This window comes from Periplaneta americana, chromosome 6 (genome assembly GCF_040183065.1).
Source record: "Periplaneta americana isolate PAMFEO1 chromosome 6, P.americana_PAMFEO1_priV1, whole genome shotgun sequence".
In the NCBI taxonomy this organism is placed as follows: domain Eukaryota; kingdom Metazoa; phylum Arthropoda; class Insecta; order Blattodea; family Blattidae; genus Periplaneta; species Periplaneta americana.
In genome coordinates, this window is record NC_091122.1 from 95,233,216 (window position 1) to 95,249,454 (window position 16,239).

At 36.6% G+C, this 16,239-nt stretch overlaps 1 protein-coding gene across 7 annotated transcripts in view; it reads left to right on the plus strand.

The window, feature by feature from the left end:
• The window catches only part of f (espin protein forked), a 415,448-nt gene that overhangs the window by 347,727 nt on the left and 51,482 nt on the right, over positions 1-16,239 (plus strand). For all 7 annotated transcript variants that reach the window (XM_069828470.1, XM_069828467.1, XM_069828468.1 and 4 more), the window contains 2 exons: positions 6,877-7,006; positions 14,549-14,709. In XM_069828470.1, the coding sequence (XP_069684571.1) occupies positions 6,877-7,006; positions 14,549-14,709 (291 nt within the window). The remainder of the gene's footprint in view (positions 1-6,876; positions 7,007-14,548; positions 14,710-16,239) is intronic.

The window sequence follows — 16,239 nt, forward strand, 5'->3', positions numbered from 1 at the left end:
AAATTCTGGAGATTTTCCATGTAGAAAGCGACAGAAAATTTCGTTTCTGTTCAGCGCTCTAATTTCTCTTGATAATTACATTCGTTTTTTTTCTTTTTAGAATATTCTTTTTTATGGTGTCAACGGAAGGAACTCCGAAGATTCCAATGGCTTCTTAACCCCGTGTAGCTCCCTTCAAGTTGGTGTACAGGGGAAATTGATACGGTACAATATTTAGCGTTTCTGCTATTTAGGTGATAGGGACGATTGTAAATGATAATTAGACATAGGAGTATCCTGAAAAACTAAACTTGACACACTCTTTGTCCAGCATAAATTTTACTTGAATTCTCTAAGATTTTGAACTCTGATTTCCAGCGTGAAAAGATGACAAGGTAGCCGTTCGATTAACGGAATACCGAAATGTTTTCACAGACTTCAAAAATTCCAAAAATAAATAATAAATGAAACGACATTCACGTAAGCGGTTAGGTACAGCTTACAGCAGTAAAATTAAAAAGAAATTCAATATTTTTTTCTTCCATTACTGTATTTTGTACAATAATAAAAATTCTACTATATGAAAAAAAAATCTTACGATTTAAAAAAATATATATATTTTTTTTTTACAAATTCAAAATGGTTGCAGTTCATTGTGCAGTAATGAAGCGTTCCCTCATAATTAATAAACTTGTTAACTTCTTCATGTTCTCTCTCTTTTATTTTAATACTGAAACTCATGTTTATAATATCATGCTCTTTCAACTACATTCCTTAATAAATAATATTTTTTTTTTATTTTGTGTTAGAAGAAAGTACTGATACTTGACCATTTTGTAAAATGAATTTATTTTTTATCAGATAATCTATCAAAGTTAGAGAAGTGATCTTGCACCATATTGTAGATATAACATGCATAAATACACACACAAAATTTCATCACAGAATGTTGGATAGTTTTTGAGTTATATGGGAAATGCTTTATCACTGCACAGTGAAATTAATGCTGAAAAAAAAATGTATATATATATATATATATATATATATTATTTAATCGTAAAAATATTTTTTTATATAGCAGAAGGACAGTGTTTTAATGCATACCAATTTTCATTATTGTACAAGATACAGTAATGGAAAAAAAAATGTTGAATATTTCCAAACTTTTACTGCTCTAAGCTGTACCTAACCCCTTAAATTGCAAATATATTAAATTTTGTAACTGTGAAACCGTATTACAAGTCCATGTTTCATTTGCGCTTATTGGTGACAGCAGTCCATATTGTCAACAGCTTGCGCTTGTCCATATTAGCTTTCACTGGAGCACTAGCTATTGGCATGTTTTGACAGTAACTTGTCTCAGATGTGCATGCATTTTGTTGCTCGTGTAGTGAGGATACAGAGGACCTGTCTGCTGGTCTGATGTCGAGTAAGCCAGAAACAATAAGCTTCACTAGGACGTCTTCCCTAGATCCGAAGTGTGTCGCTTGCAACTGTGTTCTGTGTGCATGCACTGTGTTATGTGCTTGTGATGTCATACCAGCTTCTGCACCTTGTTTCTGACAGTGTCCACGTACAAATATACGTTTTGTGTGCAGTGAACACATGCACTTTTATGGTGAAACTTTTGCATTTGCTTACACTTCTGGTAATTTAAGCTGTTAGTATTTTCTGAGGAAGATTTTGGGTTTTTCAACCTGTGTTTCGGAACTACTCACAGATCCCATTCTCAGTGTCTTGAACGAATCTGCTAGGACTCGAGCTATCCGACCCTGAGAATGATTTCGCAACGTTGCAGAAATGAAAATCCAACACACGGTTACAAAACCAAATGTGTTCTTCAAAGTTCATTCACTGTGAAAGCAAGCCAGAACTCTTATGTCAGTGAGTTGTTGTTTTTAATGCGTAGGCTCTTGGGAGAGTTCCATTCGCCTTCGTGTTTCCCGTATAAATATTGTTTGTGTTATTGTTCTCAGTGTCCTGCAGATTTGGAAATGTTTTGTGCCCATGAAATAATTATACATGTGGGTAGTCAAACGGTCATGTCATATTGTTAATATAAAATGACCTCCATTATCTTTTACGGAACTTAGTTACTTGCTGTTGCTGCGTGTTGAGTGTTTGAGAACCAGGTTTGTTTGATGATGATGTATACATTACTTTTTGTTCTTTCTTCATTTACCTCCTATTGCTAGTCTATCTAGATCTGTTCGTTGAAGGTTCCAGACAGATAATTTATTCTATTCTGTCAATTTTGATCATACAAATTTTTAATTAAACTCTTACTTTTTCCAATCGACGCGCATTTTCATTCCTGTCGCAGCATGAAGAAGATTTTGAGATGCAATATTTGTAATCAAAATGAGTGATTGAGATAAAAAGCTTGGTTATGAACTGAAGTGCACTGCCTGAAAAACTTTTCCGCTTAAAATAAGTTTTGGTACCTATGTTTCAAAGTGCTACATCTTTATTTGATTGAGAAATTACGAAATTCTAAGGTTCAAACTGGTCAGTACTCCTGCAAGGAGAAAATAAACACATGTGACATGAACGTTCGAAAGTAATGTACAATAGAATCCCTCATATCCGGCACCAAAGGGACCAGGCTAGTTCCGGATACGAGATTTTGCCGGATAATTGAATAAATACCATTATATACAAAAAAAGAAGTTCAGATTTCATGATGCCAAATATTTAAACTCCAGCAATGTGAATCTTATTTCTCTATCACTTGGTAATAACTGAATAAACATGAAAACTGTGTGAATTTTTCTTATTAAAATACATCATACAACACAAATAATACACTAATTCCAGGTTCGAATATTCACTGAAAATTAAAGTCTGTGCGATCTTCCTGATGTGGCAACACTGATGGTTCGAACATAACTAAATGAACTGTATAGATTTTCTTTATTAAAACACATCACACAACACATATAATACACTAATTTTAGGTTTGAATATTCACTGATAATGAAAGTTCGTGTGAACTTCCTAATGTGGCAACACTGACGGACCGAACATAACTAAATAAACATAAAAACTGTATGGATTTTCTTTATTAAAATAATAAAAATAATACACTAATTTTAGATTCAAATATTCACTGAAAATGGAAGTTCGTACGAACTTCCTAATGTGGCAAAACTGACGGCCCAGATAGTGACAATGTGGAAGATTCAATGTTTTTTTTTTTTGCCCCAGCTAAAAGTACCGTTGTTTTGGTATTGCCGGTTATTTGGGTGCCAAATTACGAGAGATTTTACTGTATATTAAGAATGAATCCAGAGATTCAAGTTCATCCGCTCTGTTACTGAAACGCTATCTCCAGTATTAAAATCTGTATTGGCCGTCAGTTGTGAAGGCTGCCTGATCAGAGCGTTTCTGCGCATGCATAATCATGTGATCTCTGATCTATTAGTTGATAAGATCTGAATTACATCGATTGCAGTCTGCGTGTAAAAAATCATTGAATGTATCTCTGGCTAGTCTGTGCAGTGTTTTATATCTCTGACATTTTCTCGCAGAAGAATTCATTCTGATTTATAAATCACAAGATCAGTTGAAGATAGTACATAAACCAATCGTTGAGCAAAATGAAACTCATGTGGTTGCGGCAGCTCCAATAGTCTAGTGGACATGATCGGTTTATTACATTATGTTATAGTATGCGCAAACGTACGGAATCGAAATAAGGCAGTAGAGCAAGTGGACAGCTTCAAATACTTGGAGTGTACTATAAGCAGTAACATGAGCTGCTGCCAGGAAATCAAAAGGAGGATAGCAATGACAAAGAAAGCTTTTAATAGAAAAAGGAGTATCTTCTGCGGACCTCTAGAAAAATAACTAAGGAAGAGACTAGTGAAGTGCTTTGTGTGGAGTGTGGCATTGTATGGGGCAGAAATATGGGCATTACGATGAAGTGAAGAGAAGCGACTAGAAGCATTTGGAATGTGGATATGGAGAAGAATGGGGCGTGTGAAATGGGTAGACAGAATAAGAAATGTAGAAAGAGTGGATGAAGAAAGAATAATGCTGAAACTGGTCAGGAAGAGGAAAATGAATTGATTAAGTCACTGACTGAGAAAAAAACTGCCTACTGAAGGATGCACTGGAAAGAATGGTGAACGGGAGAAAAGTTCGGGGCAGAAGAAGTTATCTTGATGTTAGATGGCATTAAGCTATATGGATCATATTATGCGGAGATTAAGAGGAAGGCAGAAAATATAAAAGGTTGAAGAATGCTGGGTTTGCAAAGAAAGACCTGTTCGTGGGCAGAAAAAATGGATGAATGTATGTATGCGTAAGAACGCTGTAACCTGTACCCCATCTTAATTAACGGTTACTATAACACTTGAATATTATTATAACATTGGTGCGCGAAGTCTGTGATAACAATCATAATACTGTAGTTGACATAAAATTGAACTGGATAACTTGCGAGGTGTGTTCTGATGAATTGTCAATTGAAGTATGTATGCTATTCCCAACATGTACTGTTTGATCCTCTGTACTGCAATGAGTTTCTTTATTGACTTATTGTAGGGTACAAACTTTATGCTAGATAACAGTGCCTGCAGAATATGTTATTGCACTTACTGGCCAAGAGAAAAATGAAAGGTTCAGTTATTGGCAAACATCGTGTTATGTGCCTCAAGATTAGTGTGAATCTCAAGTCGCAAACCATGATGACTGAGAAATCTGAAAAATTATGCGTCTTACAACACCGCTTCATTCGACGTTGTCTCTTCAGATTTTTGTTTGTAGGAATCATTCCTCGAAGTTGCTAATGAAATTTTGCGACAAACAGTGTAATGGTACCAATTCGTTGGTATGAAGAAATGTGAGCAATCCATTAGACCTTTTCTTCCTATTGTTTTGGAAGGCATTGCTATTTGTGAAAGAACTTGTTAAAGCACTTGTTAATTTTATAGCCCAGGTCAGTTGCCGACGTTCTTGACCTTTACCAAACTTGCTCTACTGCGAGGATTCCTGACGGCTATCAGCTGGTGTTAATTAGTGAAAGGTGATCCATGTTGGCACATCACCAAGTCATGAGATGTAAACTAACAACAACTTACTTGTTATTCACCTATACCGCATTATCCACGTAAAGTAATAAAATTCAAACTACTAGTTCTTGGAAACTCAGTTCTTGCATACTTGTACATTGTCATACCTGCACAATCAATCACCAGCGTGAATATTTGTCGCTACTGTGCTGGTAATTGGAATGATTTTAAAATATATATAAATAGTAAGTAGTATATTTATATTAACGGAAAAGAATGTAACTGGACGAAATTTTTTCACTATTGTCTTTCTCTGTCAAAACATTTCTCAAACTTGAACTGGGTAACTGGGTATCCGGTTTCGGATACCGACGCTGTAGATACTCTTTCCCCTACTGGTGCAATAAATTTAACTTTTACGATAAATAAGAAATATAAAAATGTCGACATCTTAAAAAAAAAATGTTTCTGACATTTGTTGCATGAAAATTATTCTACATGAGAGAAAGCGTTGCGATGAGGTTATAAATTTAATGGTAATAATAATAATAATAATAATAATAATAATAATAATAACCAGATACCATGTATCTATAACTATATACATGCCCTTTTCTGTGTTTCAAATGACAGATTTATAAATTATAAATTTTTAGGACTTCAGAGTTATATTCTTGGCAAGAAAGTGGAAATTTATTTCCCTTGCAGGTTCGGTATGTCATTTACTTGGTGTTTGTCATAATGTTGAACTCTGATATTGCGACATACTGACCATAAGCTCAGGTAATATCGCTTCTCATCTGTGTGTGTGATGTTAGTTCATAAAGCTCACAAGAGGTGGGAGTAAACGGGCCACCTGATTTAGTTCTTGTTGTTGATGATGATGATGATGATGATGATGATGATGATGATGATGATGATGATGAATTATATGCATACTATATTTAAGAATCACTGTGTTTATTCACTGCTGGCTACTGCCTTAGACTCTTTAAGCAGTTCTGGTAATATTAATTCTGACTGCACAGTTGCAAAGCTCAAAATCTTCATCGCAGGGATATAGGCCAGGGTTTAAGCTAGAAAATGAATAATTGTCGCAAATATGCACAAATGAAAAATTATATTTGTGCAAATTGCGAAATGCTTGTGCAATATTGTAAATAATTGTGCAGAAAGATAAAATTGATAAAGTATGCAGAAACAAAAAGTTACGTAATTTTTTTCTTGGAGTTTTATTACTTTCAATCCATCTTATCACAGTCTAGATATACTTATGTAAGTAAATCATTAGACGTAGGTATGTTTAGAATCAATTACCGCGGAATTTATATCACATTAAAATATGTTATTTTATGAGCACTCTAAACATTGAAATTCTTTACTAGTAGGCCCTTCAAGATTTATTGTTAGCAGAGTGCTAACTCTTACTGAAAGGCAGTGTCTAATTCCAGTTTTTACAAGATTCATGCAACTAAATCCTCGCTCACAATTTACAGTATGTGATGGAATTATATAAATCAATTAAAAGAAATTGTTCACTTAACTTGCATGAATTGCACCAACTCTTTGAAATCAATTGCTGAACACCTATGCTTAATACCTTTTGAACAATGTCCATGCCATTAGCATTTCATTTAAATTCAGATTTCATTTTCTCCATTACCATCTTCGTTTCGGAAGTCCAATGTGGTTGTCGCATTTTTGCACCTTCACATTCAAAGTTTGTTGCATTTTTAGAAGTCGAGTAGCAAAATGCGACAAATGCGACTGTGGCTTAAACCCTGATTTAGGCTCATACGCACGATGCACGTTCAAGTCAAAATCTTGAAGGAAAGTAGTAGTCTAGGTCTGAAGTTTCATGTGTATTGGCTTACTTTTGCAGAGTCGGGAGTGTCAAGTGGCTCTCCCTCGGACCTCGGCCACTCCGAGGAGGAGTGCGAGAAGACCAGAGTGTCCCACCGCCACTCTCTGCCACACCTACAACCGACTGGCATCGCCAACAATAATAGCAGGTGAGTGCAGAGCTAGTTTGCTGACACATCGCGTTCTTTCTGTGGAGGGTAAAACAATCGAACTGAGGCCAGCCAGAGTTCATTCCTGAAGGAAAAAAGTCATCGTTGCGAAATCTTTTTGGTAGAGAAAGTGGTTATTTGTTTATGATGGAAGTTTAAATAGATTGCCTTCTTCAGCAGCAATTTAGAGGTTTTTTTAAGTATTAATTTAGTAAACTTATACGCCGAATATATAAATACACAGCAATAATAATAATAATAATAATAATAATAATAATAATAATAATAATAATAATAATAATAAACTGCAAGATCATGGTTATCGGAAGAAATCTAAAGAAGGTAAATTTGCGAAATCGAAATGAGGCAGTGGAACAAGTGAACAGCTCAAATATGTGGGGGTGTACTGTAAAGATGAGGAGGCGAGACCTAGCATGTGAGCTTCGCGTGTGGGGAAAGAATGATGATACTATCACAGGACAGGTCTTGCTTCCTCTACTGTAACATAAGCTGCTGCCAGGAACTCAAAAGAAGGATAACAATGGCAAAGGAAGCTTTTAATAGAAGAAGGAGCATCTTCTACGGACCTCTGAGAAAGAACTAAGAAATATTATAGTGAAGTGCTTTGTGTGAAGTGTGACATTGTATGGAGCAAAAACATAGACATTAGGAAAAAGTGAAGAGAAGCGACTAGAATCATTTGAAATGTGGATATGGAGAAGAACGGAGCGTGTGAAATGGACAGACAGAATAAAAAATGAAGTTGTATTGGAAAGAGTGGGTAAAGAAAGAATTATGCTGAAACTGATCAGGAAGAGAAAAAGGAATTGTTGGGTCACTGGCTGAGAAGAAACTATCTACTGAAAGATGCACCGGAAGGAATGGTGAACGGGAGAAAAGTTCGGGGCAGAAGAAGATATCAGATGATAGATAATATTAAGGTACATAGATCATGCGGAGACTAAGAGAAAGGCGGGAAGATTTGAGAATGCTGCATTTGCATTGAAAGATCTTGCCATTGGGCAAAGCTTTATGAATGAATGAATGAATGAATGAATGAATGAATGAATGAATGAGTAAAACTGCCAGGGTGGTTGAATGAGTAGAACGTTGGGCTTATACGCCAGGTTTAAATCCCGGATCCATCCTGTATTTTTAACTTCTATAGGGCGAGCCCGTGGTCCGGGCAACACGAGGATTTTCTCCGGATACTCCGGCTTCCCATCCCAACAATTCTCCATCATCATAATTTTTTACGAGTTCAGTGTTGACCCGCCGCCTGTGATGCACTCTGGATAGTCTCTGACGAACTAAATGGTCCACGCCTCTCGGCACTAGCGTCAAATATAAGCCGCTCACAGAGTCGAGACAAATAACCAAGTTAAGGGCCCTGCCAATATTAATGCCCATATGAAATAATATATAATTTGTATGGCATTTTTAAGTGGTTTGAATGCAGTACTTGACCCCTGCCTTTAACTGATGACCAGGCTTCGGTCCTGGGCACAGAAACGCATGAAGCTCAGAACGCACGGCCGATTGTACTCCGTGTACCCTAACCCCATACTGGTTACTCTGTGTCCCTAGGCCGAAGTCTACTGATGACTGATATTCGGATGCAATATTCGATCTCTGCCTTTAACTGATGGCTGATATTCGGATGATCTCTTGAAATGCGAGGTTGCATGCAGTAAACCTAATACGAGTATTTAAAACATTGTCGTTTCCAGTTTTACTTGAAAGAGTCATAGAATTCAGATATTTCAAATGATATTAACAAAAGTTGTTACAAGAGATGGCTTCCTTCGGAAAAAAGCCATATTTTCATGAAACCTATGCTAGGGGTTTGAAGAGTAGGCTCAGACACACCGAGACTTAAAGAAATATTTTTAAAACTGTGTTACAGTGTATCAGATTCTGAACTATCCAATTGCTGCTCGTTTCCTAAGAGTTAGGATAGCGGAACAGATAACAGTTGCGCACTAGTGTGCGTGAGGGCCTCGGTTTAAATAACCGTAATTCCACTTTTCTTTTGCTTTATTATTTTATACTGCTTGGCAAGTTCTATATCATTTTACTGATACTGTTGCATTGAATTTCACATATTTTAAAACACTCTCGTCAATATGCCGAGCTCTGAGTCTCGTAGCTTGTTGTAAGCGAGAAATGCGTTAAAACATAGACTGATATGTGAAGTTCGATAAGAGTATAAAATAAATATAATCTTAGAGTAAAATTTATTCACCACTAGAAAATAAAGATAAAATAAAAAGTGAAAGTACGAAGATCAGATACAAAGCTCTCATCTACAAGATTATCCGCTCGGCTACCCCATCTCTTTGTAAAGGATTTGCAACCCATGTGTGAAATGTGGATTTGGAGAAGGACGGAGCGTGTGAAATGGACAGACAGAATGAGAAATTAAGCTGTGTTGGAAAGAATAATGCTGAAGCTTTTGTCATCTAGTCTGCTGTCAAAAAATGTGAAAGTTAGAATTTATAAAACAATTATATTACCGGTTGTTCTGTATGGTTGTGAAACTTGGACTCTCACTTTGAGAGAGAAACAGAGATTAAGGGTGTTTCAGAATAAGGTTCTTAGGAAAATATTTGGGCTAAGAGGGATGAAGTTACAGGAGAATGGAGAAAATTACACAACGCAGAACTGCACACATTGTTTCCTTCACCTGACATAATTAGGAACATTAAATCCAGACGTTTGAGATGGGCAGGGCATGTAGCACGTATGGGCCAATGCAGAAATGCATATAGAGTGTTAGTTGGGAGACCGGAGGGAAAAAGACCTTTGGGGAGACCTAGACGTAGATGAGAGGATAATATTAACCTGTAATTGGTGAGGTGGTGACTGGGGTAGCCATTGTAAGAGAAGACGCTTGCGCCAGGTGGATGTGCGGAGATATATATTTTTTCATTGCTTCCCTAATTTTGAAGAAAACCTGGTTAAAACAAATAAAAATACTTGATTAAATAAATTAAAAATTCAGTTTGATTATCTGAGTGCTACGATACAAGTTTCTAAGTTGGGGGGGTAAGTGCAATCCCCACCTCACCAGTTACGTAACTACAAAAAATACCTCACCACTTACGGGTTAAAATGGATTTGAGGGAGGTAGGATATGATGATAAAGACTGGATTAGTCTTGCACAGGATAGGGACCTATGGTGGGCTTATGTAAGAGCGACAATGAATCTCCGGGTTCCTTAAAAGCCATTTGTAAGTAAGTAATTGAAACAAACGTCGGAGAAAATCCAAACGGTTAATCGGCCTAAGCGGGATTTGAACTTATGCCTGATCGTAGCCTTGTATCCGGAGTCGCACTCCTCTTCCCAAAACTAAGCCGATAGTGACATAGAAACTCGCTACAAATAATCAAAATGTCAAACAGAGACATTAGATTAGGGTATTAGAACTGCAGATCATGCATTGTATTTGTATCGTAAATCAAATAACGGAATTAAACTCGTTAGGCAGGGGAAGAAAGAAAAAGGTTTCAAATTATTTTACAACAGCCACAAATATACTTTTAAGGTAATATTGTACAGTAACGTAAATATTGTGTTATATATGCGATTCGTAGAGGAAGAGGCTCACAGTGAAAGACGAAAGAAAAAAAAGAAGAAAAAAAGAAAAAGAAACACGCGAAAATATTGTAATACAAGGGATTAAATTTGGTATCAAGGTAGTATTGCTACGAAAACACAAAACAAAAGCGAAGAATTACGCACATTTTGATGTTTTGCAAGGACGTGTTCTGAGATCAACGCTGGGTGTTCCACTCTATGAAAGTAAGAAACTCTACTTCCTTGTTCTGCGTGGCGTGTGTACCTTACTCTTACAGCGCAGGTGTTGCAGGGGTTAGAAGTAAATTAATTAGCGGGATTCAGCAGTCAGACACGACATGTTGGAGTTGGTAGTGCTACACGTGAAGAGGAAAACCATTATGTTCTTTTGTCTGCAGAAAGCTACAAAATTGCAAGGGATGTGGTCTCACTATTCGTTATAAAGAATTTGGAGTCGTAATCCACAGAGTAATTAATTAAATGCTCAAACTGGGCTTAATTTTGAGGTAAGTGCTAAGAATACAAGTACCGGTACGTTGAAGACCTTTTTATGAAATGTTGCATTAAGTTACACTGGGGCTAAGTAGACTTAATATGCTATTCTGAACCAATAGATCCCTCTATTATGCCGTTTTTAAAGGCCCTGTGTAGTTTTAAATTGACTTTTGCATATAAAACACTGTAATACATAAATTGTTTCTTTAAATACTTTTTATGAAAACTTTATTTTTCAAACTTTAGATACAGTACACATTTCTGAGAGAAATGTTACAGCCATCGTTTTGAAATGACTCATAATAATAAATCGGTCCATCAGGAACAATATGATGCACTTTGAAAGTCATACAGTGAGTAACTGATCTTATCTAATATTGTAACTAAGAAATACAATATTATTTTGAAAATTAAAAGTGTTTGTTTAAAAATATATTTATATCACTACTGGGATCTCCTTATTAGGCTATAGGCCTATAATTTCATTGATGTGTAGCCTGTTTAATTAGGTTGTTGTTATAGCTTTAAGTATTTTGGTAAAATCTTTTCAGAAGTACTGTACTGTATTTATACCTAACCTAGGCCTACATAGCTTGTATATATATATTTTGAATTTTACTGATTTCGTTTTATCCATGACGTGAAACTGTAAAAAAAAAATAATAATAATAATAATCCAATAGCAGGTACTTGACTTTACGTCATTTACCCGAGAGTCCCCATCTATAAGTGACGCGCCGAAACTCGTTCTTTTAGCCTCAGTAGGCGTTGCCATCGGTGCATCATGGAAGGCAAACTATATAGCATCGAATCGCATGGTTAATGGAGCAATGGTGGAATGATGGTAGAGGAAACGGGAGTATCTCGTGAAAACTACAACCAAAGACCGTCTTTGTTCACCAGAAATTTCGCTAGGATTCGCTAGGATTTTAACCCGAGTTACCAGAAAAAGATGTTCTGGTAGGACAAACTGTCACAATATAATTTCAATTAGAGCATTTAGAACTTTGTAAATGCGTGTCCTTAGTTTGATCATATTACATAATCACTTGACTTGGATACATCTAGTCTATATTTTTAAAAGCTTCCAACCACTGTTTTTTAATAATTGAATCTGCTAAATGTTCTTCTACGAGGGCTGTAAAACTTCATAACTATTTAAAAAAAATATATTGTTCTTTTCAAAACGATAAATAGCCTTCGAATGCATAAAAGGTCGAGAAAGGCAAAAAAAAAAAAAAAAAAAAAAAAAACCTTAGAATGAATTTCTTCGCTTCTATATTGCCATATCCGGTTGCTTATGCATAGACAAAGGGAATTCTCACTGTTATTTGCTCTGTAGAGCATTCGCCCTATTGATCTCGTGAAGTTACAATAGGTTGTTAGTTCATTTATTATTTTTATTTTGTTGATTATTTTTGTTATAGCTGGCGTTGTTTTTTTAAATTTATTGGAATGTAAAGCTCTTGGATATATTCATATCCGTAAAGGTCCTAATAAGGTTAAATTTATTGGTATTTTGAGCCTTTTAGAGATGCAAATAAGCTTTTAACGATCGCGGGGAAATAATCTATTTCTGAATTCTTTATAGTAAAGCACGTGAAAGGTATGAAAGGTACAGGGACAGAGCGCGGCGTTGAAACTTGCAGCAATACCCCTCTTTTCACCCTGACGGCAGACATCAGGCAGATGGACGGGCAGGCAGAGATTTTGCGTTCATTAATGATAAATGCGGAAGGATCCATGCGACAGAATCGTCTTAACTCCCTGTGTAGCGCCAGAAAGGCGAGTGTCGAATTCAGTCACTCCAATGGCTGAGAGATCCGTGAAGTGGACGGAAACCAGTCCAAAAACAGACATTACGGAGCTGTCAGAAGTCGCTTCTCTGGCTGCGGGAGATATATTGCTGTATGCTACGTGTATAGAATTTTACTGCCGCTGAAAGATTGTAAATTGTAGATAAATAGTTGGATGATGGCAGGAGAAACGGGCGTAGTTTACTCCGAAGAATCTTGACCCAATACTGTCTTCATCCACAGACTCTAGTCCTCGGCATACAAAGTTTAGTATTTCGTTGCGCGTCAGTTCCGCTTTACCGAGAATCCAATGAGCACAAGAGCTAAGACTGATGTAACAGAAAACTCAGGAAAGTTTTGGTATGGTATGTATTAGGTGTAGAGGCTGGGACAAGACCACGCGCACATAGGCCGCTAATTAGGGACCATTCTGTTACATACGAATTTGGATATCAGCGAGAAACAGACGTAAAATTTTATCTGGAGCCCTCTGTTAGTGACAGAGTTCTTTTACGTGTTGTAAATCCACGACTCGGTCATCCTTGAGAAGTCACATTAAGAATATTATTATTATTATTATTATTATTATTATTATTATTATTATTATTATTAGTCACCGGCGTAGCTCATTCGGTTAAGGCGCTCGATCCGGAATTGCGCTCGGGTGCGGGTTCGATTTCCGCTTGGGCTGATTACCTGATTGGGTTTTTCCAATGCTTTCTCCAACTGTAAGGTGAATGTCAGGTAATCTGTTGCGAATCCTCAGCCTCATCTCGTCAAATACCGTCTCCGTATCATCAATACCATCGACTCTAAATAATCGAGTAGTTGATACAGCGTCGTTAAATAATCAACTATTATTATTATTATTATTATTATTATTATTATTATTATTATTATTATTATTATCATCATCATTATCATCATCATCATCATCATCCTTCCATGTATTGGGCCTAGTTGCCTGTTACAGTCTCTAATTAACGTTTTAACTGTCTGCCCAAGGATCTCTGCCCAGGACGATAATTCAACATTTGGCGTGAAATTCTAGATCGAGGCATTCTATTTACATGTGATTTCCTATTTTGATCTGTAATTTTATAGGTAATCTACGATTGTTTCAATCTGTAGTTACTTTATAATGTCACAATTTGTCATGTGGTCAATTCTTGTGTATCCCGATGTATGTCTTATATATTTCATTTCTGCTGTAGTTAATCTCTGTATATCAATACTACGAATTATCCAGGCCTCACTGCCATAACATAATATAGATCTGGCTTATGTTTTGTAGATTCTAATACGCGTGTGTTTCTGTACCAAGGATTTTTTTAAATATCGTGTTAGTTGCCCCCATTGTTCTGCTAAATTTCATTATTTTTTCTTTGAGGAAGCCATGTTTTATTATTATTATTATTATTATTATTATTATTATTATTATTATTATTATTATTATTATTATTATTATACCTTTTAAAATATACTGCTCTTCAACCCGCGAACCTTGGATCCTTTGGCTCGTATGATAACCACTAGACCATTGAGGACGACAGAAAAAAAACTTTGTTTACAAGCGCGCGTACGCACGCATACACACATACAGATATTTTATATGTAACTAAGTAATGCAGTTGAAAGTTGGTATGTCTAATGTCTGTTTGCTACTGCAGGGCTCTGAAGCGGGTCGTGTCTGAACCGGGGTCCATGTGCCCTCCGCCACCTCCTCCACCACCGCCAGCAGAGGAAGGCACTCCATCTCCCTCTCGGAGCCCCAGTCCAGCGGACTCCACTCCTGAGGTGGTTGAGGAGACTGCAGAGTTCGTGACGACAGGTAAGCCAGCACATACTGAGCGTGGCAGAAAGAGATAGCCTAGCTCTTAATTCCTCTGTCAGCTTAATCAAAATAACGTCTGTAATTTAAATGAGTTCTTGAAAAAAAAAATTTTTCTTCCTTATGGACTATTATTATTTTGTCATATTCTTACACTTCATGGAAGGAATGTAAGACACTAAGACTATCCGAAATTCGTGTTCTACAACCCACTATACTCTAAAGTTGAAGGACATTTGAAACGATGTGTACATCCAAAACAATTTTTATCCCTTTGCTGTTTTAATATGTATATAACACCCTAATTGCAAGGAACATAAGTAAAGAATTGACTTTGGAATGCAGTGAGAACCAGCATTATCATTTTTGGTAGTTCGTGACTAAGTTTCTGATACTTTGCTTGGGATGAGAATGCAGAAGTGCGCTATGTAAAATTATTCCTATATTCCTTCTCTGAATTATAGCCGACCACGTGTATGCAGTAACTAAGGCACACACCTTTACTGTTCCATGGAAGTCTTGGTGGTGGGTTCGAATTCTGTGGGGTGGGGGCATTAGGTCTAATATTTTTTCATTGTTAAAATGTTCCTATGTTGTCTTTGATAGAAGCCCGCATCACCTGAGATCACCTCCATATGTCAATCTGAAAAAATATATACAAAAATATATACATACATATAACTTTGCGACCTCAAATATTTTCGAAATGAAACAAGATGTGAAAAATCTACTTGCGCAGGCATGTACCCATGTCAGGGGCTCACAAAATGAGAGGGTATGCATAATCCAGAAACTTAAAACAATATCACTTTCAACTCAAAGTTACTTTTTTAAATGGAACAAGTATTTTTTTTTTCTATCGAACTGAAAACTAGAGGTACAATTACTGATAACGGAAGTGGTTTTGCTTTCCTAAACAAAATACTAGTTGTCTATAGCTTAAAGAAACTTCACGTTTCTAAATTACATCCAGCACGGAAAACGCACTCAGTAACGTCTTTTCTGATGAAACTGTATCATTTTAGCAAATGTTCAAAGTTACCACCATTTGCATCAATACACTTCTGAAGATGGTGAACAAGAGAGCATTGCACAAATACTGTAGTAGTGTTTCTGCAGATATTGCCGCACACTCCACTGTAATATTCTCTAGTGTCGTTGTGACTTCCTGTTATACTCCATCTTTAACTGCGCCCCAGAGAAAGAAGTCTAATGGCGTCAAGTCGGGGGACCGAGCCGGCCATCTCAGAGGACCACCCCGTCCTATCCACCGATTTGGAAACTTTGCATCCACTAATTCTCTACAAACATGTGCGAATTGTGCGGGACACCCATCATGCTGAAACCACATTGATAGACGAGTTTCCAATCGCACGTTCTCCATTAGAAGGGGTAGAGTGTTTTGAAGAAATGATGCGAATCGCTGTCCGTTTAATGTTCCCTGATAAAAACAATACTGTTGCCAATTGACACTCCACTGCCGTTGATGAGCAACATCGCGAAACCAGTAGGGATTTTACACAAACCATA